Genomic DNA, 26,577 nt, shown 5'->3' with positions numbered 1-26,577 from the left:
AGAGTTTGATTTTGATCAATTAAGTTTTTTACTGGTTTTATGAACCAAAATAATTCTTAGCATATTTTGCTTATACTGAATACTTTTAAAAGAATCTGAATACTTAAAATTTCAAGGATAAGGCTGGGTACAGTAGCTCATGCCTATAATCCCAGCACTTTAGGAGGCCGAGGCAGGCAGATCACTTGAGGTCAGGAGTTTGAGACCAGCCTGGCCAACATGATGAAACCCCGTCTCTACTAAAAATACAAAGATTAGCTGGGCGTGGTGGCACACACCTGTAATTCTAGCCACTTGAGAGGCTGAGGCAGGAGAACTGCTTAAATCTGGAAGGCAGAGGTTGCAATGAGCTGAGACTTCATCTCAAGGAAAAAAAATTTAAAAAAATAAAAAATAAAGGATAAAAAACTGGCAAGGAAATAATATATAATATTCACAAGCAGTTTTGGGCTGGGCACAGTGACTCATGCCTGTAATCCCAGCACTTTGGGATGCAAAGATATAAGATAGGATCACTTGAGACCAGGAGTTCAAGATTAGCCTGGTTAACATAGCAAGACCCCATTTCTACTCCCCATAAATCTAAAAAATATTATAGCCAGGCATGGTGATGCATGCCTGTAGTCCCAGCTACTCAGGGGACTGAGGCAGGAGGATCACTTGAGCCCAGGAGATCAAGGCTATAGTGAGCTGTGATCATGCCACTGCATTCCAGCCTGGGCAACAGAGCAAGAAAAAAAAAAAAAGAGTGTATATACAAAGAGACAGAGAGTCTAAGATCCAGGTAAATTCAAGATTGTACCTTAGTAGTTTCTGAAAACCTTTTATGTATTCTGGTACAGGACACCCGGCCTGCTGTATAACATTGGCAACGCTGAAAAAGAAACCCATAAACTTGTATCTTGCTAAACGGATGTTTATGAATGTAAACCCTCTGCACAACGTTAGAGGGAACTAAAACTGCACAAAGTAATCCACAAAGTGTTCTGATATGTTATCAATTATTACCTGATGTAAGCACATTGGATTACAGAGAGAACTATCCACTGGGCTGAAATTAATGCACTGATGAATAACTAGAGATAACACTTATTTCAACATTTATCAAATCCTATAAAGCTGGTAAACTCAATCAATCTTGGACGAAGCACTGACTGAAGCCAGAGTCAAGCTTAAATTCATTAAGTGGAAGTGCCTACTATGGGGCTGGCACTGTTGCCAAGTTTTTTGTGTATAGTAACTTCTTCACTCTTCACAACAAGCCTGTGTTGTAAATACTGTCACTATCCTCATTTCACAGATGGAAAACTGAGGTTCATAGTTACACTAATTATTTGGGTCATGAGATTCACATGCTTGCAGTTGCTGAGGCCTATGGTGGATCTAGGTTGCTGGAATATACCCCTCTACACACGCACACTTGAATCTGCTCAAAGCGATACAAAGGCTGACAGGTGGCAGAGCCAAAGCTCAGAAAGCACAATCAAAATATTTACCAAAACCAATAAATAGATATAAGTACAAACCCCCTTTGGCCAAAACTAGATTTCATTACCTAGAAATGTGAAGTGTTATCAATCACCATCAACCAAAGATTACTGCAGACAGTCAAAATGCAGGAAACTCATCTTCTACATTAAAATCTAACGTCAACCACTGAAAGAGTCCTGTGAATCTGAAACTTACAATGAACATTATTCCACTTTGAATATGCATTTCCAAAATCTAATAATGGAAGGGCAAAAACAAGGCCCTTTGATCATTTTTCCTTTCCCATGGCTAAAATATGGTTAACTAACACCATTATCAGTAGACTCTGGGACGTAGCCATTCCGTAATTATCTCTTAATTGAATATACATATAAGAATGAAGCAATTCTGCCAATAGCACTAGGTTATTTTTTCTAATTTACCTTCTTAATAATGGTTTATCATCTTCAGTGAAAAATGTAATTGCTTTTCCCTTATTCCCTGCTCTTCCAGTTCGACCTAAGAAAAATTAGACCATTAAAAAACACATTTTGGGTGGACGGAGGCTCTCAAAATTCGTTTACAAAAATCACTGGATTTTCATAGCACTAAGAAATGAGCATGTGTGCCAGGAATAGCAGGGGTGCTAAGACAGATCAGTGGGTGACAGAGGGGAAGGAAAAAAAGACAACTCACCTATCCTGTGGATATATTCCACTGAGCTGGTTGGAAAGTCATAGTTGATCACCAAGTTCACACCTTTAAAATCAATCCCTCTTGCTAGCAAAGCCGTACAAATCAGAACCCAGATTCTTCCTGCTCTGAAACTGTGGACTGTGTTATCTCTCTGGTTAACAGAATATATATTAAATTACTTTAGAATGAAAACAGGTACTTCATAAATTTAAAGTCAATAATTTAAAATCAAGTAGCTCTTCTGAGTTTCAAAGTATACATTTGACTTTACCTGCTGTTGTGTTCTCTCTGCATGAATAACATCCACATTAATACCTTCATATATGAGCTCATGAAAAAGTTCTTTAGCCCTTTCAATGGACTGAACAAAAACAAGAACAGGTGGATTGAAACCCTAAAAGAAGGCAAAAATTGGCACACATAACTCAATCAAGAATACAATTGGTCAGTATTTCATATTATGATTGTAGCTTCTAAGAACCCAATTCAATTTAATGTACTTTCTTGGCCAAATTTCTTGGGCTAGTGGTCTTCCTCACCATTCTCTCCAATTGGTTATTTCCACTCAACTTCAACTATATTCTCCATCTTGCTAATTCCAATAATCTTGTCTAATCAATCCCCCTACACCCCTCTACAATAACAGATGCCCAAACTTTGAAATAATCATCTCTTGACTTCTGTGCCTCAAAACCTTTTTTTATTCTGCTTAAAATGAAATAACTATCTTTTTAATTCATTTGGTTTTTTGGGGTGAAATTTTTTTATTCTTATGGATTTAGGGGTACAAATGCAGTTGTGTTACACAGATATATTGCATACTGGTGAAATCTGGGCTTTTAGTGTACCCATCACCCCAGTGGCGTACACTGTACCCCACAGGTGGTATTTCATCCCTCATTAACTCATTATTATCCTAATTCTGGTGCTCTCCCCAAGCTTAGTTCTTGGTTCTGTTCTTTCAATATAATCTTTATTTTACTGAGCTGAATCTCTACTACTAGCTCTACGCAAAATTTTTTTTAACTACATCTGATGTCTGTGTATCTAAGCAAATTATTTTTACATTTACACTATCAAACCCTTACTCTCTCTCAAACCAGCTTTCTATCTTTTTAACTGTTCATATTAGAGTTTTTTAGCCTTCCCCCCCCCCCCCTTTTTTTTTTGGAGACAGACTCTCGCTCTGTTGCCCAGGCTGGAATACAGTGGCGCAATCTCGGCTCACTGCAACCTCTGCCTCCCAGGTTCAAGTGATTCTCCTGTCTCGGCCTCCTGAGTAGCTGGGATTACAGGCGTGCGCTACCACGCCTGGCTAATTTTTTTGTATTTTTAGTAGAGATGGGGTTTCACCATGTTGGTCAGGCTGGTCTCAAACTCCTGACTTGATGATCCGCCCACTTCAGCCTCCCAAAGTGCTAGAATTACAGGCGTGAGCCAGCGCGCCTGGCCAAATTTCTTAGCCTTTTTATGATGGTTTAAACACCTCTTTTGGAATCTTATGAAAGCTAAGAAACTTTCCAATAAGTAACCACTCATTCGCACAAAAATCTTACATATAATTTTAGAGGGTCTGCAGACCTCCCAAAGGTCATACGTGGCTAAAAATCTCTGGTGTATAATCTCCAAGTGAATATCCTGGAAAACCTTAAATTTCCTAGTACCAAATGATTCTCTTAAGAATATTAATAAAATACATTTAGCATTTACTATGTGCCAAGCACTATTATATAATAAGTGCTATGCTTGTACTAACAAATTAATAGTAAAACAGCTCTATGAGGTAGATATTATTATCCCATTTTACAGACAAGGAAAATGTGGAAGAGAGGTTAAGTTGTGCAAAGCTGCAGTGGTGGAGCTAGAACTTCTACCCAAATAGCCTGGCTCCAGAGTCCATGCTCTTAACCACTAAAGCAAACCATTTCTATAGTCACCAGGTACTTGCAAACTTTTCCCTTTCATCCTCCAACTATACGTAATGTCCCACCACTAAGGCTGCTGCCCTTATTTCTTCCTCATCTCTGCCTAGCCCAGTTTAAAAGCCTGATTGGTTTCCTTACTTTCCATCTTTCCCATTATAATTCACCTTACATATTACTGTTTAACTAATTTTCCTTAAAAATTATGTAGTCACAATTAGCTGAGCGTGGTGGCGGGCACCTGTAGTCCCAAGTACTCGGGAGGCTGAGGGAGAATGGTGTGAACCCAGGAGGTAGAGCTTGCAGTGAGCCAAGATGACACCACTGCACTCCAACCTGGGTGAAAGAATGAGACTCTGTCTCAAAAACAAAAACAAAAACAAATTATGTAGTCACATTCTTCAAAAATATCCTGTCCCCAACTTTCCTGTCCAACCTGGTTTTCTTTAATTCCATACCATAAGCTGTTTGCCTTAGACTGGTAACTGCTTCACTAGTCTTCAAACACATGGTGTTCGCTTCCATCTCTTAAGGCTTTACTCAAGCTGCTCCCCCAGCCATCCTTGCTCTTCCCCTTCACCTTTTTTTTTTGTCTTGAAAATCTTTCAAGGATCAGTTTAGTAGCATTTCTTCTATAAGGCTCAACCAATTCAGCTCACCCTGATGGCCCCATTATGATGATATGGATGCTTAAAAAAGTACTCTTTAGCCCTTTATGACAGTTTATCAGAGATTATCTTACAGAAGTGTATTTATTTTATCCCTCTAAATAAGACTAAATTCCAGGGGCAGAACTTAGGAGATTTCTTGTATTGTCCAGCGCTGACACCTCAGTACTTAACTTTCAACTATGCCTTCTACTCAGTACTTACTGATAGGATAAAAACAGAAAACCCCATTCAGTGTCCTACAACACCCCAATTCTTCTATAAGAAACCAGCAGAGGGATGCAGCAGACAAATGTGGAAAAATGAGATTCTCAGGGCATCAGGTAGATTGTTTCCTAGCCTAATCTGAGCTGCGAAAAGACAACTCACCATATTCTGAGAGGCAAGCTTCTGTCCGTTGGGGTAAGAGTTGGGACAATATGCTTCTTAACAGTTTACTGCTAGATTACTAAATAGGATGCAGGATGATCATATAGTTGGCACAATGTACTTTCTTACCAATTTACCAGTGGATTACTGAATACGAGGCAAGATGATGATGACACAATGCTACCACTGTAATAGCCTCCCACCAGAAATATAAGACTTGGCAAACTTTACCAAAATTCAAGAAGGTAATCCAAATATACCTTTTTAACAAGTTCTCTCATGGCCAGAAGTTTTCCAGTCTCAGATCCAACAAAGAGAAGCTCTTGTTCTACAGTTTCTACTGCAGAATTCCTGAGAAGAAAATATACCTTGTAGTTTGTAAGAGTCAATTTTCGCTTTTTCCCCCTGAACTCTAAATAAATGAAAAAATTTACACACAACTCCAACAAAATCAATTTTTCCACTGTCAATATTAATAAGTACTTAATTTTTTATACTTTAACTTGAAGACAAAAATTGTTATTTTTAAATGCTTTCTTCTAATTTTAAAACTATCTTGAAATGCCAACCATTAAAACTTATGTTTCAGTCATGAATTTTCATGTATCTGATTAATTATAAAAAATTTCTAACTGTAAAATTATTGAGTAAAATAATAAAAACATTTTTAAGGTTGTTATTACACATGGTTAAACATTTTTCATAATGATTAGCAAAGATTTATTTATAGACCAACAGTTGGGGGTGAGATATATTAAGACTTTATTAATACTCTGTAAGATGTTACAATGTACTATGTTGTATCATAAATATTTTTCCCATTCTACTGTCAGCCTTTAAATTATGTTTATGTGAACTCATTCTGCTTTCCCTTTTTTTAAGATGGAGTCTCACTTTGTCACTCAGGCTGGAGTGCAGTGGGGCGATCTTGGCCCACTGCAACCTCCACCTCCCAAGTTCAAGCAATTCTCCTGCCTTAGCCTCCCAAGTAGCTGGGACTATAGACATATGCCAATTTTTGTATTTTGGGAAGAGACAGGGTTTCACCATTTTGGTCAGGCTGGTCTTGAACTCCTGACCTCAGGTGATCCACCTGCCTCTGCCTCCCAAAGTGCTGGGATTACAGGTGTGAGGCACCATACCCAACCTTGCTTTCTTCTTATACACAGGAATTTTAGGTTTAAAATAGGGTATTTTTTACAGTTCCACTGGCTACTTTTTCATTTAATATGTTATTACAAACACTTTTTCATTTAGCTACAGTCTTCCTACATCATTTCAGGGGTTACATAATAATCCATCAGGTAGCAATATCATAATTTCTTTAAACTTTTTTTTATCACTGAGCATTTATTTACCATAAAATGCTCCCCAAAATATTTTTTAAACGGAAATATAAATCAAGTGGCTCAGTAACATCAGATTCTTCCTCTGTGGTCCACTTATTTAAGTCATCAAAGAAACTAAATCTTCTGGGTGGCCACAGAGCTCATATTATACTCTGTGGATGGAAAAAAACACCTAAAAGCATGATAGGAATGTTAACATGATATAAAAACCTTCTTTTAGATTATTCTAAAACAGAACATCCTTGAACCATCTTGGCTTAAAAGAACACATTTCAATCAGTAAAACTCTCTCCCTTGCTAGTCTCAGGCCAAGAAACCTATTTCCTTCAGTCTTAAAAAAAAGACTTGTATTTAAAAAAAAGAAAATCAATGGGATAATGTTGAAAAACAATTAAATACCTTGCTCCAATGGACACACTGATGACATTGTCCAAGTTGAGTTTGCACCACTGTTCAACATCATATGCAAAAGTTGCACTGAACATAGCTCTTCGGACCTTGTGGGATGTGCAGGCCAGGAAAATGGAAGCCAGCTGGTCTCTGAACCCAGTTTTGCCATCTTCAAACAGTTTATCTGATTCGTCTACTACAAGCCACTCAACACTAAGAAATAACAAAACAACTTGTGGATATTGAACTGAAAGATCCAAGACACTTCACTAAACCATGGGGGCAGTGGACACATGAGAAAGTCAAACTATGATGCTGCTTCTCAGATCCACTTTATCATACCAGAAAAAAAAAAAAAGAAAAGAAAAATAAGCAGGTGATATGGTTTGACTGTGTATCCCCACCCATATCTCATCTCAAATTGTAATCTCCATGTGTTGAGGGAGGGACCTGGTGGGAGATGATTGGATCATGGGGGCATTCTCTCTCTCTCCACCCCTGTCATCTGCCACCATGTGAGATGTGCCTTGCTTCCTCTTCTGCCATGACTATAAGTTTCCTAAGGCCTCCCCAGTCATGCCCTGACTTGTGGGTCAATTAAACCTTCCGTTCTTTATAAATTACCCAGTCTCAAGTAGCTGTTTAGACCAGCATGAAAACGGACTAACACCGCAGGAAAAAGGTAAAAGCTAGATAAACATAGCTCAATGTACCTATTCCAATAGCCTCAAAGATACAAGGTTCCATTAACGACAACAGAGCTTTTCATAAACTTCACTAACTCCATGCATGTTTCAGCAAAAAGGTCTAGGGGAATTCTGTACTAAATGCTTATCAAAATGTGTAACTTTCTTCCAGACCAGATAGTTTTCTTTTTTTTTTTTTTTTTAAGACGGAGTCTGGCTCTGTGGCCCAGGCTGGAGTGCAGTGGCTGGACCTCAGCTCACTGCAAGCTCCGCCTCCTGGGTTTACGCCATTCTCCTGCCTCAGCCTCCCGAGTAGCTGGGACTACAGGCACCCGCCACCTCGCCCGGCTAGTTTTTTTTTTGTATTTTTTAATAGAGACGGGGTTTCACCGTATTAGCCAGGATAGTCTCGATCTCCTGACCTCGTGATCCGCCTGTCTCGGCCTCCCAAAGTGCTGGGATTACAGGCTTCAGCCACCGTGCCTGGCCGATAGTTTTCTTTTATATGAGTTTTTTTTTTTTAAAAAAAAAAACAACATTATTCTCAGTGCCAACACTGACGGAAGGTAGCAAACAGCAAGCTCCAAAGGGAAAAAATACAAGCAATGGAGGACAAAATGTAATCAACGGAATGAAAAATACATATGAAAGACATGAAAATATCATCTATACCTTGTTAGGTCGATTCCTGGGGGATCTTGCTTTAATAAATAGATTAGTCGATTTGGAGTAGTCACAAGAATATCTATAGGAAAAACAAATGGTAGAAATTGCAAAAATCAGGATTTGTCTCTCTTGAACTAGGAATTAAGCCTCCTCAACTTCAGTTAATAGCCTGAAGTGGGAAGTAGTCAGAGCCAACAAGACAAAACTATTATATCCCTACTTTCCTTTTATTATATCTGAGCAGCTTTCTCTTTTTCTTTTTTTGAGACAGGGTCTTGCTCTGTCACCCAGGCTGGATGGAGTACAATGGTGTGATCAGAGCTCACTGCATGCAACCTCAAACTCCTGGGCTCAAGAGATCCTCTGGCATCAGCATTCTGAGTAGCTGGTACTACAGGCACATGCCACTGCACCTGGCTAATTTTTATTTATTATTATTTTTTGAGATGGAGTCTAGTTCTGTCACCCAGGCTGGAGTGCAGTGGCATGATCTCGGCTCACTGCAAGCTCTGCCTCCTGGGTTCATGCCATTCTCCTGCCTCAGCCTCCTGAGTAGCTGGCACCACAGGTGCCCCCCACCACACCCGGCTAATTTTTTGTATTTTTAGTAGAGATGGTAAATTTTTTTTTTACTTTTATTTTTGTAGAAACAAGGTCTCCCTATGTTGTCCAGGCTGGTCTTGAATTCCAGGGCTCAAGCAATCTCCCTGCCTCAGCCTCCCAAAATGCTGGGATTACAGGTATGAGCCACAACACCCAGCCTCTTCTCCATTTCTAAGAGGCAGGAACAATTTAATTTTCAAATCTTTTTTTTCCCCAGGAAAATCATTTTTTTAACATGGAATTTTATGCAGAGGCCCTAGATTTAAAACAACAACAACAACAACAACAACAGATGAAAGCTTATCTCCAAGTGGACAAGTCAAAAAACAAAAAGAAAGAAAAGTAGATGAAAGCAGATTCTCTGGCTGATATAAGGGTGAGGATGTAAGCCATTCTTTCTGTTTTTTTAAAGATGGAGTCTCACTCTGTTGCTCAGACTGGAGTACAGTGGTGCAATCACAGCTCACGGCAGCCTTGAACTCCTGGGCTCAAGCGATCTTCCCACCTCAGACTTCCAAGTAGCTAGGACTACAGGCGTGCACCACCATGCCTGGCTATTTTTTTTTTGTTTTTTTAATTTCTTTTAGAGATTGAGTCTCGCTATGTTGCCAAGGCTGGTCCCAAACTCCTGGCCTTGAGCAATCCTCCCACCTCAGCTTTCTCCATACCTGTAGCTGGGATTACAGGTGTGAGCCACTGCACCCAGCTATGTGTGCCATTCTTGTCTGCCAGAGTATTTCCATGGCAGATTAAAAATCAATGGTATAAATCAGAATTCTTCAGCCTCAGCACTGTTACCATTTTGGGCCAGCTAACTCTTCGTTGCAGGGGACTGTCTTGTGCATTGCAGAATGTTTAATAGCATCCTTGGCTATAGGCCAGTAACTACAGGCTTGTAGCACTTCTCCCCAGTTGTGACAACTAAAAATGTCTCCAGATTATTGCCAAATGTCCCTGTGGTAAAAGGTGGGGAGCAAGATTGTCTCTAGTTGAGAACTACTGGTATATATGCTATGTATAACTTCTCAGTAGAGTGAGAAGGGAATCTCTTTAGTTCTTCTAAAATTCAAATTTTATACATACATGACTATACTTTAACAATACTTACATAGCAATTAGGATATTTATAGTTTCCAGATTCCTTACATGTTCTACATCCCATGTATGAATTCCTTACCAAACTTTTTAGATGATTTAGGTCCAAATTTCTTGGCTGCCACTGCTGCTTTGTGGATCATATGTATCCTGAATCCTGTTCCCTCAGAAATTTTTATTAACTCTCTGTGAATCTAAAAAAAAAAAAAGATAAAAACATTAGCTGCTAACATACTTGGACAAGATGTATACTCTCTTTTACATGATTAATAAAATAAATCTATTACCAACCCATGAATATCTGAAATTAAACTCATAACTATCTGTAGATGAACCTGAAATCTCAGCATTTTGAAACTTCAATGCCTAAAAAGATTCAATAATTTCTTCAGGTGGAATAGACTAGTTCCCAGAGATAAAACTAATCGGCCGGGCGCGGTGGCTCACGCCTGTAATCCCAGCACTTTGGGAGGCCAAGGCGGGCGGATCATGAGGTCAGGAGATCAAGACCATCCTGGCTAACACAGTGAAACCCCGTCTCTACTAAAAAAAGACAAAAAAATTAGCCGGGTGTGGTGGCGGGTGCCTGTAGTCCCAGCGACTCGGGAAGCTGAGGCAGGAGAATAGCGTGAACCCAGGAGGCGGAGCTTGCAGTGAGCCGAGATCACGCCACTGCACTCCAGCCTGGGCAACAGAGCAAGACTCCGTCTCAAAAAAAAAAAAAAAAAAAAAAACTAATCTATTACGTATTGTTTTCAGAATACAGTACTATTGGCTGGGTGCGGGGGCTCACACCTGTAATCCCAGCACTTTGGGAGGCCAAGGTGGGCAGAACTCCAGTTGAGGCCAGGAGTTCAAGACCAGCCTGGCCAACGTGGCAAAACCCTATCTCTACTAAAAACACAAAAACAATTAGCCAGGCATGATGGTGCATGCCTGTAATCCCAGCTACTTGGGAGGCTGAGGCAGGAGAATCACTTGAACCTGGGAGGCAGAGGTTGCAGTGAGCTGAGATGGCACCAATGCACTCCAGCCTGGTCCACAGAGTATGACTGTCTCAAAAAAAAAATATATATATATATATATATACACACACACACACACACATACATACATATATATACACATACACACACAGTACTATTACAAGACTATCTCATACTTGGTATGTGTTTTATATTAAGCACACTGGGAGGGTGGAACAGATCACTGTATACTTTTCCTTTCTCAAAAAAAAAACTGAGATGAGTCAGGCATAATGACTCATGCCTGGAAGCTCTGTAATTTGGTAGGCCAAGGTGGGAGGATCACTTGAACCCAGGAGTTCAACAGCAGCCTGGGTAACATAGGGAGACCTTGTTTCTACAAAAAGAAAAAAATTAACCACGCGCAGTGGCATGTGCCTATAGTCCCAGTTACTCAAGAGGCTAAAGCGGGAGATCTCTTGAGGCCAGGAGTTTGAGGTTGCAGTAAGCCATGATCACATCACTGCCTGCCAGCCTGGGTAACAGAGTAAGAATCTGTGGCTAAAACCAAACAAATAAATAAATAAAAACCAAAACTAAGATGAGTATTCATTTTTTTTTAGATAAGAAAAATAAATGTCCAAGAAGGACTATATTTCATTAGCCTTTCAACTTCAAAGACCTTAAAGCATTTATCAAAGAAGTGTAAATATTAAAATCATTGTGTTTTAGAAACTTATAGAAAGACTTAAAAGATTTGCCCACATGGTGTAAGATCCAGAGCACTCTGCTGTGTAGAGGATACTTGACCATGACAGAAGACACGGGCCTTGCTTTTTTAAGATCTTTTTATTACCTTCAAGTAAGAAAGATCACTGAAGTAAACACCAATCACATTCTCTTCAACAGCTACAAGTCATACCTGGCTGGCAAGTTCTCGTGTTGGTGATATAATCAGGGCTCTGAAGCCTTTATTTGCAGGTTGTTTCAGCTGCATTAAAATAGGAATGCTAAAAGCTAATGTTTTTCCAGATCCGGTTGGAGCAGAAGCCAGAAGTTCCCGACCCTAAAAAATAGGATATGATTAAATACTACAAAGAAAGTACATAAGTTTTTCAGAGCCTGGTCAAATAATGCTACCAGCCCTAGAAAAAAACAAATAAAATTTTACGTAATGAATCCATTCATTCAAGTCATACCTGCTTTCCCAACATCATCCATTCATGCCACCATCACCCCAACAACGTTTCTGAGCATTGCCCTTGAATTCCCTTTGAATGGCTGTAAATAATACAGATAACTAAAACCCAAAGAGAATTCATAACCTAAGTTATATCCATTATTTCAATTTTTCTTTTCCACTTAACTATTGTCAAAATAAAATTATAAAACCAACTTTTTGTCCTGGTATCTGTACTGCTCAATCACTAGGGAAGGTTTTATTAAAAACAGAATGGCTGAAGAAATAAAAAATAGCAATGACCTGAGGGACAGAGTAATTTATAGGAGACAATTTTCAAAAACTCACTGTGATTTTTTTTTTTTTGATACAGAGTCTCACTCTGACACCCAGGCTGGAGTGCAGTGGTGCGATCTCGGCCCACTGCAACCTCCGCCTCCCGGGTTCAAGCAATTCTTCTGTCTCGGCCTCCCAAGTAGCTGGGACTACAGGCACAAGTCACTGGCCCAGCTAGTTTTTGTATTTTTAGTAGAGACAGGGTTTCACCATATTGGCCAGACTGGTCTTGAACTCCTGACCTCGTGATCTGCCCGCCTTGGCCTCCCAAAGTGCTGGGATTACAGGCGTGAGCCACCACATCTGGCCCACTGCGAATTTTTTTTTTTTTTGAGACGCAGTCTTGCTCTGTTGCCCAGGCTGGAGTGCAGTGCCACAATCTTGGCTCACTGCAAGCTCCGCCTCCCGGGTTCACGTCATTCTCTTGCCTCAGTCTCTCAAGTAGCTGGGACTACAGGCGCCCGCCACCACGCCTGGCTAATTTTTTGTATTTTTAGTAGAGACGGGATTTCACCGTGTTAGCCAAGATGGTCTCAATCTCCTGACCTTGTGATCCGCCTGCCTCGGCCTCCCAAAGTGCTAGGATTACAGGCGTGAGCCACCACACCCGGCCCCCACTGTGATTTTTAAAGCTTTAAGCTAAAGCCATGACAGAAACAATCTTAAACAAAAATTAAAAGCAAATTTACTATAACATGAGTCAACAGCATCATTTAAATGTATGAATGTATTCTTATTACAGCTCTCAAAGAAAATGAAAAGGACTAGCATAGATGAAAAGGTATCTTATATCCTTTGGAAACCAGAACTGAAGGCCATCTTGGTTACATGGGGAAAAAACCCAACTCTCATTGCTACAGAAACAAACCTCAGAAAAACTTAATGTCCGAAAACCTAAGTTAATCCATACCTCTATCAACAAGTGACTGGATAACAAATTGTGGTATATTCATACAACATAATACTACTCGGTAACAAACTATTGCTATATGTAATATAGACGAATCTCAAAGCATTACACAAAGTGAAAGAAACCAGAAATAAAAGATTAATGTGTGATTCCACTCATATAAAACTCTAGAATAGAGGCAAAAGAAATACACAGTAGTAGAAATCAGAATAGAAATTGCCTCTGAGCAGGGGCAGGGTGAGGACTGACTGGAAAGGGCACAAGAAAATTGTCTGGGGTAATACATATGTTCTCCATCTTCACTGGAATAGTGGTTACACAGGATATGCATTGCTGAAACTCACTAAACAGGGCGCTTAAAAATCTATGCATTTTATTGTATGTAAAGTGTACTTTAATTATAAAAAGTATTGGGAAAAATAAGTCAGGCTATATACAAGAACTTTAGAAAGCATTTGTATTTCTGGAGTAGTTCCTGGGCGTTATAAACTAAATAAACAATGAACGAATGAAACATAATCCCCATTCTCCAAGGGGTTACACAGTAGTAAAATGAAAAAAATATGATTGGTGCGAATACAAAGTAGTGTAAAATGTAAAATAAATGTTGTAAGGAAAAGAACACACCAAATACCAAGGAGAACTGCAGTGTGGAGGAAATGGTACTGGAAAAGGAAGATCACATCTAGAGGGAGTGATCAAGGCAACTTTTATGGAGGCACGGGCATTTGATGAACTTAAAAGGAAGTGAAGGATTTTAACAGGGGAGATAAGGTGGAAAGAATAATTTCAAGAAGAGAGGGAAGAGAATGAGCAAACACACAGAGGAAGGAATGTTACAGGCATTCTAGATCTTCATACTCACGTGCAGCATAACTGGGATGGCTTGCATTTGGATTGGCGTAGGCATTTGGAAACCTGCATCTAAAATGTTCTGAAGTAGCCGAGAATTGATTTTATATTCCTGGTCAAGTTGCTGAAACGTAGCAATTGGGTCAGGAAGATCGGTTCCTTGGACGTGAATTTTGTGTTTATTCCGCAAGAAGTTTATCTGAAAAGTGAAGTAAAGAGGCCCCTATGGATATGGCCAAATAAATACATTCTCAGATGTTATAAAGCAACATTAACAGTTTCTGGGATAACCTTTAGCAGCATATGAAACCTTTTGGTTAAATCCAAGAACCAAAACATCAGATATTACGTACATTTCATGCCCTTTCATAGAAAACCTCCATAAAATGTCTATGCTTTCTTCATATTAATGTGTTATTGTCACAGTCATAACTTCTAACCTTAAATAAACTTCTTAGAAGTCAGCCATTGAATCCATCTACTATTTTAATATGGTGGTTAGCATACAAGTATCAATGCTTTTTGATGATTTACCCTAAAACTCTGCTTATTAAAACTGAATGCCAAAAAGTAGAGTCTAGTAGTGTTGATTTGGTTTGTTTCCCCACTGTCTGGACCAGAGACAGCCAAATGCTGGTTTCTGGGTTACTGAAGCATTGCCATACTAATCCCTGAAGTGAGCTGAACACACCTCTCCATCAGGAATATGGCAGGTGTACGGCAGACACAAAAAGGGTGTATTTGTTGTTTCTTCCATATCCTACTCCTCTTAATCCCAAGTCATAAAACACCTTCTTTAAGAATTCTAACTCCCTAATCTGTGTCAGAGGAAATCCTTCTAGACCGGTGAGCTCAACACAGAGAAGAAAGGGAGTCAAATTTTGTTTATTGAAAGGGGTTACAAAATTTTAAAAACATAATTCTAAACATACTATCAATCTTGAAACTTGAGCAGGTCAAGAATTTTATATACGTATCTGTAATTTAAACTTTAAAATGTTCACCCACAGCACAAATGTCTACTTTGCTTTAAGTTTTCATTAAAGTAAAATCTAAATGAATGTAATTAACCTTCTGTCTTCACAAAACTATATTCATGTTAACAACAGAATAACCCAAGTCCAGTGAATAAGTCACTAGGTCAGAAAATATATATACTTTTGGCCCCAAAACATTTTTCTACCTTTTCCTTTCTGAGATGCTCCAACTTTCCGGAAGTGAGTTTACTTTCTCTCGGAACTTTTTTGTCTTCAATCTTTGCTTCTACAGATGATATCCACTGTATAGTAGCACCTTCTTCTTGGGAAGTAATTTCTAAAATATATTTTTAAAAAGTAAAAGATTTTAACGGTCTAGGCAAAATAGTGAGGACCCGTCTCTTCAAAAAAAAATTAAAAATTAGCCAAGGGTGGGTGGTGGTGCATGCCTGTAGTCCCAGCTACTCAGGAGGCTGAGCGGGGAGGATCATTTGAGCCTGGGAGGTTGAGGCTGCAGAGAGCTGTGATCACGCCACTGCATTCCAGCCTGGGTAATAGAGAAAACCTTGTCTTGAAAAAAAAAAAAAAAAAAAGAAAAGTTTTAATCTTGGGTGTATGTGCAGCAAGAGAGCCATACCTTCACATTAAAAAAAGAAAAAGTACAGCTGATGCAACTAGATAAGAGAAAGTAATAGGATGTATAAAAATGAAAATGAAAAGGCAAGTTCTGTGTTGCTATGATCAGAGCTCTGAAGCTCACTATCTTCCCTTTGTTGGCTATTTCAGCAGCGTACTGAGTATACTTGAAAACAACAGGGGTTTAATTGAAAAGCAACTTAAACAATGAGAAATTTCTTTTTTTTTTTTATTTGAGACGAAGTCTCAGTCTGTCACCCAGACTGGAGTGTAGTGGTGCGATCTCGGCTCACTGCAACCGCTGCCTCCCTGGTTCAAGCAATTCTCTGCCTCAGCCTCCCGAGTAGCTGGGATTACAGGCATCCGCCACCATGCCTGGCTAATTTTGTTTTGTATTTTTAGTAGAAATGGGGTTTCACCATCTTGGCCAGGCTGGTCTCAAACACCTGACCTCAAGTGATCCGCCTGCCTCGGCCTCCCAAAGTGCTGGGATTACAGGCGTGAGCCACCGTACCTGGCCAAACAATGAGAAATTTCAATAAGGCAGTCAGGTTCTCTATATGTAAACAACCAACAACTAAAAAATAAATATGATGAAAGATCTCACTTAAAATAGCAATGACTGGCCAGGCGCGGTGGCTCACGCCTGTAATCCCAGCACTTTGGGAGGCCAAGGCAGGTGGATCACCCGAGGTCAGGAGTTTAAGATCAGCCTGGATGGACAACATGATGAAACCCTGTCTCTACAAAAATATAAAAATTAGCCAGGCATGATGGCAGGTGCCTGTAATCCTAGTTACTCAGGAGGCTGAGGCAGGAGAATCACTTGAAGCCAGGAGGTGGAGGTTGCAGTGAGCCGAGATCGTGCCACTGCACTCCAGCTTCGGCGACAGAGCAAGACTCTGTCTCAAAATAAATAAATAAATAAATCATAAAATAGCAATGAACGTAACACAATACTTTGAGCTACTCAATATTATTCCCTCAATCTACGAAGAACACTAGCCAATTAAAAGTAATGGCAGAACTGTTTTGGTGACTAGACCACCTGACTTAACAGTTTGTATGGGAGAATAAATATGTAAGACTAACCTAAATTTTTTTTTTTTTTTTTGAGACAGACTCTTGTTCTGTTGCCCAGGCTGGAGTGCAGTGGCATGATCTTGGCTCACTGCAACCTCTGTCTCCCAGGTGATTCTCAGCCTCCCTAGTAGCTGGGACTACAGAGGCATGCCACCACGTCCAGCTAATTTTTGTATTTTTAGTGGAGATGGGGTTTCACCATGTTGGCAGGCTGGTCTCAAACTCCTGACCTCATGATCCGCCCGCCTTGGCCTCCAAAAGTGCTGGGATTACAGGTGTGAGCCATCGCGCCTGGCCTAACTTAAAAAATTTTAAGTTTAATAAGCAAAGACTAGTTCTACAAAGCAAAGACTAGTTCTAATTTCTAAATTAGTTCTAAAACTAGCAAAGACTAGTTCTAATTTCTTAATTTTTTTCAACTTCACTGAGGCATAAATATATACAATAATCTGCATATATTCAAAGTATCTAATTCGATGAGTTTTGACATATCTACACAGCCAAAAAGCCATTACCACATTCTAGGTTATTTCTATCACTTCTCCAAATTTCCTCATGACCCCTTATAATCCATCACTCCATGCATAGGCAACCACCAATCTAATTTCTGCCACTATAGATTAGTTTGCCTTTTCTGGAATTTTATATAAACGGAATCACGTCATATGTACTAATTTTTGTCTGGCTTCTTTCACTCAAGATAGTTATTCTGAAGTTCATCTAGGTTGCAGCATGTATCAACAACTTACCATTTTATTACTAGGTAGTATTCCATTGTATGGAGGTACAGTTCATCATTTACCTGTTGAGGAACATTTGGGTCATTTCTAGCTTTTGGCTGTAAGTAATGTTGCTATGAAAATTTGTGTACAAGTCTTCCTGAAGATGTGTATTTTCCTGTCTCTTAGGTAAATATTGACAAGTAGAATAGCTGGGTAATATGGTAAATATACGTTTAATTAAAAAAAAAAAAAAAAGTCAAACTATTTTCCAAAGTGGTTGTACCATTTTACCATCAACACCATGAGAGCTTGTTTCTGTACATCCTTGCCCATACTTGGTACAGTCACTCTTTCTATTTTTAGCCATTCTAATGAGTATGTAGTAGTATTGTATTGTGGTTTTAATTTGCCTGATGGCTACTGATGTTGAATGTCTTTTATGTGCTTATCACCATGTGTATTATCTTCTTTAGTGAGTAGATACAAGTCCTTTGATATACATTTTGCGAATATTTTCCCATCTGTGGCTTGCCTTTTCATTTTCTTAAAGTTATCTTTTGAAGAATGAACATTTTTAGTTTTGATAAGTCCAATATATCAATTTTTTCTTTTTAAAAAATTTTTGTTGCTGTTGTGCTAAGGAATCTTTACATATCTCAAGGCCACAAAAATTTTTTTCCTATGTTTTCTTCTAGAACTTTTATAGTTTTAAACTTCAGTCTGAGTCATTTGAAGTTAATTTTTGCTTACAATGTAAAGTTAGGTTTGATGTTCAGTTTTTTCTATATGGATCCAGCACTGTTTGTGAAAAGACTTTCTTTTCCCTGCTGATTTACCTTTTACCTCTGTTGAGAACTAATTGACCATATATGCATGGGTTTGTGGACTAGCTATTCTCTTTAACTGATCTATACATAAGGGGGCCTTCAAAAAGTTCATGGAAAATCCATATTATGAAGAAACTATGCAAAAATTTCAAATTTTTTGCACCAAAATAAACTCATACCAACTTGTTATAATATGGGTGAACTGGATCCAGTCTGGGACACTAAGAAGGATAAGACAGCAGTTTGAAAAAAGCAACATGAATTCTTCTTAAAACTGAAGCAAGAACAAACTTCAAATTTACAAATTTACAGTGAAGCTTGGGGAGAAGAATAGTGAAATCACTGATGCTTTATGAAAAGATTATGGGGGCAAGGCCCCAGAGAAATCAGCTGTTTACAAATGGATAACCTGTTTTAAGAAGGAACAAGATAATATTGAAGATGAAGTCCGTAGCACCAAACCACCCATTAAGAAGGAACAAGATAACATTGAAGATGAAGTCTATAGCAGCAGACCACCCACGTCAATTTATAAGGAAAAAATTCATCTTGTTCATGCCCTAATTAAAGAGGACTGTTGATTAATAGCAGAAACAACAGCCAACACCACAGCCATCTGAATTGCTTCAGCTTACACCATATATATATTTTTTTCGAGATAGGGTTTTGTTCTGTCAGCCAGGCTAGAGTACACAGGCATGATCACAGCTCACTGTAACCTCAAACTCTTGGGCTAAAGCAATCCTCCTGCCTCAGCCTCCCAAGTAGCTGGGACTACAGACATGCGCTACCACATGCAGCTAATTTTTCTTTTTCTTTTTAGAGTCTTACTGTGTCACCAAGGCTGGAGTGCAGTGGTGTGATCTCGGCTTTGGCTTACTGCAACCTCTGCCTCGCGGGTGGAAGCGATTCTCCTGCCTCAGCCTCCCGAGTAGCTGGGATTATAGGCACCAGCTACCACATCCAGCTCATTTTTTTTTTTTTTTTTTTTTTTTTTTTTTTTTAGTAGAGACAGGGTTTCACCATGTTGGCCAGGCTGGTTTTGAACTCCTGGCCTCAAGCAATCCTTCCACCTTGGCCTCCCAAAGTACTGGGATTACAAGCATGAGCCACTGCTCCTGGCCCTATTTTTTTGTATAGATGGAGTCTTGCTATGTTGCCCAATCTGGTCTCAAAATTCCTGGCCTCAATTGATCCTCCTACCTCAGCTTCCCAAAGAGCGGGGATTATAGGTGAACCACTGCACCTGGCCTCCCTACCAATTCTTTGTTTTGTTATTTGCTTTTGAGACGGAGTTTCTTTTTGCCCAGGCTGGAGTGCAATGGCATGATCTCGGCTCACTGAAACCTCCGCCTCCTAGGTTCAAGCGATTCTCCTGCCTCAGCCTCCCAGGTAGCTGAGACTACAGGCATGCGCCACCATGCTTGGTTAATTTTGTATTTTTAGTAGAGACGGGATTTCACCATGTTGGCCAGGCTGGTTTCAAACTCCTAACCTCAGGTGATCCACCCACCTCAGCCTCCCAAAGTGCTGGGATTACAAACATGAGCCACCACATCTGGCCTTCTACCTATCAATTCTTAATGAAAATAAGTTGAGCAAATTTTCCATCTGATGGGTGCCAAAACCACTGCTCCCAAATCAGCTGCAGACAAGAGCAGAGATTTCAAAAGAAATTTTAAACAAGTGGGATCAAGGTCCTAAAGCATTTCTTTGAAGAACTTTAACAGAAGATGAAACATGGTTTTACCAGTTTGATCATGAAGACAAAGCACAATTAAACCAATGACTACCAAGAGGTGGAAGTGGTCCAGTCAAAGCAAAAGTTGACAAGTCAAGAGCAAAGGCAACGGCAACAGGTTTTTTGGATGTGCAAGGCACTTTGCTTGTTGACTTTCTGGAAGGCCAAAGAGTAGTATCTGCTTATTATGAGAATGTTTGAAGAAAGCCAAAGCTTTAGCAGAAATTTCTACACAAAAAATTCTGCTAGAATTCTAATTGGGATTGCGATGATTCTGAAGATCACTGTAGGGAGAAAATACTGAATTGCCTAAAATATTGGTATGCCTCTCCACTCTACTGGATTTTATAACATATAAGGCCATAGTAATTAAAACAAGCTAGTATTGGTATACAAATACAGAAACAGAAGAGGTCCAGAGACAGACTTGAATATATATGGAAAATCAGTATACAATTAAAGTTGCATTAAAGTCCAATAGAGAAAACACAGATTATCAACATATGATATTAAGACAATTAGTCCACATAAGACAAAACACCAACATATGGTATTAAGACAATTATTCAGACATCTGAAAAAAATTTTAGTTCCCTATTCACTCCTTATACCAAATAAAATTCCACAGGGTCAAAGATTTTAATATAACAAATTGAAACAAATAAGAAAACATGGAAGTTTGCTGTTGTTTTTTGTTTGTTTGTTTGTTTTGAGACAGGGTCTTGCTCTGTTTCTGTCACCTAGGCTGGAATGCAGTGGTGTGATCTCAGCTCACTGCAACTTCCAACTCCTGGGTTCAAGTGATTTTCCTGCCTCAGCCTCCCAAGTAGCTGGGATTACAGGTGTGCACCACCACATCTGGCTAATTTTTTCATACTTTTAGCAGAGATGGAGGTTCACCATGTTGGCCAGACTGGTCTCAAATTCCCTACCTCAAGTGATCAGCCCACCTCAGCCTCCCAAAGTGTTGGGATTACGAAGTGAGCCAGCTTAGAATTTTAAAAAAACAAACTTAATGCACAGAAGGCCAAAAAGTAAATAAACAAGACAAGTGACATATGACAATCTGGAAACATATTTGTAAACATAATATGCTAGACACAGAGCTAATTTCCTCAATATATGAGGTTTAATAAATTAAGAAGAAACAGATGAACAATGTAATACGATAAGGGAACAATGTAATACAATAAGGGTACAATGCATATGGAGAGACAAATTTACAAAAAGAGGAAAGTCTTATACCTTGCTGGAAGGCATCACAAAGTAGAATGACTTTAAAAAAATTTTGTTTCCTTTATGAGACAGTTGGTACTAAATGACCCAAATCATTACTAATTCATAAGCTCTTCAATTTTCCAGTTAAAAATAGATACATGCGGCCAGGTGCAGAGACTCACGCCTATAATCTCAACACTCTGGGAGGCTGAGGCGGGCGGATCACGAGGTCAGGAGATCGAGACCATCCTGGCTAACACGGTGAAACCCCGTCTCTACTAAAAATACAAAAATTTAGCCAGGCGCGGTGGCGGGCACCTGTAGTCCCAGCTACTCAGGAGGCTAAGGCAGGAGAATGGCGTGAACCCGGGAGGTAGAGCTTGCAGTAAGCCGAGATCATGCCACTGCAGTCCAGCCTGGGCGAAAGAGCGAGACTCCGTCTCAAAAATAAATAAATAAACAAACAAACAAACAAACAAATAAAGATACATGCCTGGCCAGGAGTAGTGGCTCACATCTGTAATCCCAGCACTTTGGGAGGCCAACGTGGGCGAATCACAAAATCAGGAGATTGAGACCATCCTAGCTAACACAGTGAAACCCTGTCTCTACTAAAAATACAAAAACTAAATTAGCTGAGTGTCGTGGTGGGCACCTGTAGTCCCAGCTACTAGGGAGGCTGAGGCGGGAGAATAGCGTGAACCCAGGAGGCAGAGCTTGCAGTGAGCCGAGATCATGCCACTGCACTCCAGCCTGGGCGACAGAGCGAGACTCCATCTCAAAAAAAAAAATAATAATCGATACATGCCTACACATTTATCATACATCTATGGTCTAAATACATTTGTTGCCACAATGGTTACAGTACACAGCTGTACATTTCTGGTGGCCCAACATTTGAATCATTTTGCTAAGTTTGTGGCATGTCTTTCTTATTAATCATGGTAAAGGTTTTATCAAACTTCCTTGCAGCCAGGGAAGAATGACTTTTACTGCAGCACTGTAACAGCAAAAGCATGCAAACAATGTAGTAAATGTCCCTCACACAGTTACATGTCAAATTGATCATGGGGCATCCCTACAGTGTATGATGGGCTACTATGCTGGGTTAACAATGAATAAGGCAAAGTACTTCCTACTGATGGAGTGTTTCTGGTGGATAAATCTGTTTGCTAACTCTGCAATTCCACTTCTAAGAATTTATGGGACAGATATACTCACATACACATGCAAAGATAAGTAGAATGACACTTCAAAACTACAACAGCAAAAATGTGAAAACTACAAATATCCATCACAAAGGAACTTGTTAAATCAATTATGCAATACACAATGGGATACAATGCTGTGTTAAAATAAACAAGGCAATGTACTTCCTACTGATTCCAAACAACCTCCAAGATACATTGTTTTTAAAAAAGAGGAAGGTAGTAAGAGAGGTTCCCAACAGAGTGTATATAGAGTAATCAAAGTATATAGACATAGTATGTAGAGTATTTGTTTTTTTTTTTGAGTCAGGCATAAATACATGGGAATAGAGTGTCCCCAGAAAAATACAAAAGAAACTGATTAACAGTGGCTGCCTCTGGAGAAATGGGACTGGAGATAAACAATAGGAAGGAACTTTACTTTTCATCATTGTATAACTCAAGTGTTTACCAAAAAAAGGTAAATGATTAGGAAACTTTATATTATAGATTTAAAAAATATATAAATAGCCCTAGAGTAAAAGAAAAGAAAAACAAACAAACAAACAAAAACGCCTCTGTAGCGCGGTGGCTCAAGCCTGTAATCCCAGCACTGTGGGAGGCCGAGACGTGTGGATCACGAGATCAGGAGATCGAGACCATCCTGATGAACACAGTGAAACCCCGTCTCTACTAAAAATACAAAAAACTAGCCGGGCGTGGTGGCGGGCACCTGTAGTCCCAGCTGCTCAGGAGGCTGAGGCAAGGAGAATGGCGTGAACCTGGGAGGCGGAGCTTGCAGTGAGCTGAGATCTTGCCACTGCACTCCAGCCTGACTCCGTCTCAAAAAAAAAAAAACGCCTCTGTCCACGCAGAGTAAGAACAAACAATTTGCAAAAGGTGAAATGTTAATGTCAAGTAAAGCATACAAAAATATGCTCGACCAGCCAGGTGCGGTGGCTCATGCCTGTAATCCCAGCACACTGGGAGGCGGAGGCAGGCAGATCACGAGGTCAGGAGATCGAGACCATCCTGGCTAACACGGTGAAACCCTGTCTCTACGAAAAATACAAAAAATTAGCCGGGCACAGTGGCGGGTGCTTGTAGTCCCAGCTACTAGGGAGGCTGAGGCAGGAGAATGGCACGAACCCAGGAGGTGGAGCTTGCAGTGAGCCAAGATTGTGCCACTGCACTACAGACTGGGCGAGAGAGCAAGACTCGTCTCAAAAAAAGCTCGACCTCACTACTTATCAAAAAAATATAAATATAAAATAGTTTCAGGCCAGGCACGGTGGCTCACGTCTGTAATCCCAGCACTTTGGGAGGCCGAGGCAGGCGGATCACAAGGTCAAGAGATCCAGGCCACCCTGGCCAACATGGTGAAACCTCATCTCTACTAAAAATACAAAAATTAGCTGGGCGTGGTGCCACATACCTGTAGTCCCAGCTACTTGGGAGGCTAAGGCAGAAGAATCGCTTGAACCCAGGAGGCAGAGGTTGTAGTAAGCCGAGATCGTGCCACTGCACTCCAGCCTGGCGACAGAGCAACACTCTGTCTCAAAAAAAAAAAAAAAAAAAAAGTTTCGTTCATTAGCTTGGCAAAAAAATTAACACCAATAATATTCAGCACTGACAAGGACTTGGGAAGTCATTTTGTAGTATTTTTCAAAGAAAGGGTACATACCCTTTCACCATATGATACTACTTTTGGGATGGTATTCTGCAGAAATAACAGTACCTGTACGAAAGGATTTACACATGTAAGTATCTTTACTTAAAATTATCTTTGCTGTAACAATATTTCTAATGGCAAATACCTGGAAATAACCTGAGTGCCATCAGCTGACAAATGACTTTATTGTCTGACTTGTAACCATAAGCCTGTATTATTTTTATAACTGAACAAAATTAAAGCGAAAACACATAACAGATATCAAACACTAACCTGAAGTCATCATCTTCCTTTTTTTCTTGCTCTGCTCTTTCTTCCTTTCAGTTAGGCTCTCTTCTTTTTTCTCTTCATTTTGGGGCTTCTGATGTGTTTGTGATGCTCCACACACACCCGGGACAGACTTCTTGTTCCCAAAAAAGTCCAGTCCCTGAAGCACCTCCGAAGAATCAAAGTCATATTTCCTTTTTCCTATCTAAAACCCAAAAAATTTAAAATGAAACCTACTGACAGAAGACCATTCCTTTCATTCAAGCAAGATTGTCCAATGACTCCTCTTTTCTACCTTTTCAAGTATCTGTCGAGCTAACAAGTGTCTGGGCAAAAAGAATCTGAAGACATCTACTCTGACCTCATAATAGTAACAAATTAATATTAGCAATGAACACATATGCTTACTAAATGTCAAGCAGATTTCTAAGCATGTTTATACATATTAAATTGCTTCATATTTACAACTCTACAAAGTAAATAGCAGTATTACGAATGAGAAAACCAAGACATTCGGAAATTAAGTAACTTGAGGAAGGTCTCAAAACTAGTAACTGGCAGACTTAGCATTTAGACCCAGATAATCTGGCTCCAGAGTTCATACTGACTAGTTAGAGAAAGAAGAAACACATGTCACACACACATACACATTCAAACAGCAAAGTAGACATTCAATATTTTCCACAATTGGGGCCCAATTGACTTCCCCCGATTTATCACTCACTACTTCTCTAGGTAAGATCCCCCATTTATAAATCGCTCTTCTCATTGGTTACTTAAGCCATGGGGTTGAAGCAATAAAAAGAACCACGCCCGGCACAACTATACGCTTGCCAGGCCAAACTTGGGGAGACTATAGTGAGAGAATCTGTTTTCTCCATCTTTGGTTGTTTCTGTTTTCGTAATTCCTTTCCTCTAGGTTCGGAGAAAAAGTTCCTTTTGAAAGGAGGATTCCAACTTTGAATAAGAGGGAGGAAACAGCGTTTCCGTGCCAGGCCCAACTAGGTCTACAACAGGATAGTTAAAGAGCTCATTCAGAAGGCTTCAACCGACTAGGTGTGCAGGTAAGCTGAACACAAAAGGAAGCAAAATACCCCAAGGGGGGTGAGAACCAGGCCACGCATGTCCATGTGCGCCGGCCTCCCCCCGCAGCGGGTTCATTCCCGGGCTCCTGCTCCTTCTCAGTTACTCGGGCCTCGGTCCCTTGGGCACAGTACCTGGAATCGAGCTGCGTCTGCCGAGAAACGTCTCGTGTCGAATTTGGCCCCCGCGCCGAGCCGGCGAAAGAGATCGTGGACGTCCATCTTTACCCAGTAAAGCGCCACCGTTCTACAGCGCCTGCGCAGATTACTTCCCGGGCCTCTGACAGCGTCGGAAGAGGGCGTGAGCGTAATTGGCTCCCGTAGGCGGAGCCTGGCTGGGTGAGAGAGAAGGGGGGTATTTTACTACCGTGTACTCCGTCATTATTTATCTTTTTTTTTTTTTTTTCTTGAAACAAGGTCTCGCTCTGTCGCCCAGGCTGGAGCGCAGTGGCGCAGTCGCAGCCTCGAATTCCAGGGCTCAAGCGATCCTCCCAGCTCGGTCTCCCAAACTGCTGGGACTACAGGCGTGTGTAAATTCTTTTAAAAAATATTAATCAGTATCCTCCTTTGTTGGGCACTGTTCTAGACTTTGAGGGATACTTTAGTAAACAACATCTTAAGATTTCTCGTCTTACGAAGCTTACATTTTAGTAGGAACAACAGATATTGTTAACAAATAAGCAAAATCTCTAAAGTAATAAGTGCTATGAAACAAAAAAGTGTAATTGATAGAGAAAATGATGGGGGAACTGACTTACTGAAATTCACTCTGTTGAAGTGATAACTTGAGCTAAGGAAGCAACCTGTCCAAGATCTGGGAACAGCATTCCAGACAGAGGAAACACGTGGCTGAAGAAGGGGAAAAAAATTGGAACCTTGAGGGAATAGAAAGAATGCCAGTGTGACTGGAGCCAAGTTGCAGTGTGATAGAGTAGTATAGATAAGGTTGGAGGGACAAACAGAAGCCAGATATCACAGATTCTTGTAACGGGGTCATAGTAAAGAATT

General features: G+C 40.0%; 1 protein-coding gene across 1 annotated transcript in view; it reads right to left on the bottom strand.

Moving 5' to 3' along the window:
• DDX52 (DExD-box helicase 52) overlaps positions 1–25,828 on the bottom strand; it is a 31,667-nt gene extending 5,839 nt beyond the window's left edge. The window contains exons 1-13 of the mRNA XM_025361209.1: positions 25,705–25,828; positions 24,494–24,692; positions 15,341–15,471; positions 14,171–14,356; positions 11,802–11,945; positions 9,997–10,108; positions 8,223–8,295; positions 6,874–7,077; positions 5,386–5,476; positions 2,438–2,560; positions 2,167–2,317; positions 1,914–1,989; positions 803–874 (exon numbers count right to left, since the gene is read on the bottom strand). Coding sequence (XP_025216994.1) covers positions 803–874; positions 1,914–1,989; positions 2,167–2,317; positions 2,438–2,560; positions 5,386–5,476; positions 6,874–7,077; positions 8,223–8,295; positions 9,997–10,108; positions 11,802–11,945; positions 14,171–14,356; positions 15,341–15,471; positions 24,494–24,692; positions 25,705–25,791 — 1,649 coding nt within the window. The 5' untranslated portion in view covers positions 25,792–25,828. The remainder of the gene's footprint in view (positions 1–802; positions 875–1,913; positions 1,990–2,166; positions 2,318–2,437; positions 2,561–5,385; positions 5,477–6,873; positions 7,078–8,222; positions 8,296–9,996; positions 10,109–11,801; positions 11,946–14,170; positions 14,357–15,340; positions 15,472–24,493; positions 24,693–25,704) is intronic.
• Between the last annotated feature and the right edge of the window lie 749 nt (positions 25,829–26,577).

Source organism: Theropithecus gelada, chromosome 16 (assembly GCF_003255815.1).
Source record: "Theropithecus gelada isolate Dixy chromosome 16, Tgel_1.0, whole genome shotgun sequence".
Classification (NCBI taxonomy): domain Eukaryota; kingdom Metazoa; phylum Chordata; class Mammalia; order Primates; family Cercopithecidae; genus Theropithecus; species Theropithecus gelada.
The sequence above is the reverse complement of the archived record's forward strand: the minus strand, read 5'-3'. Positions and strand labels throughout refer to the sequence as shown.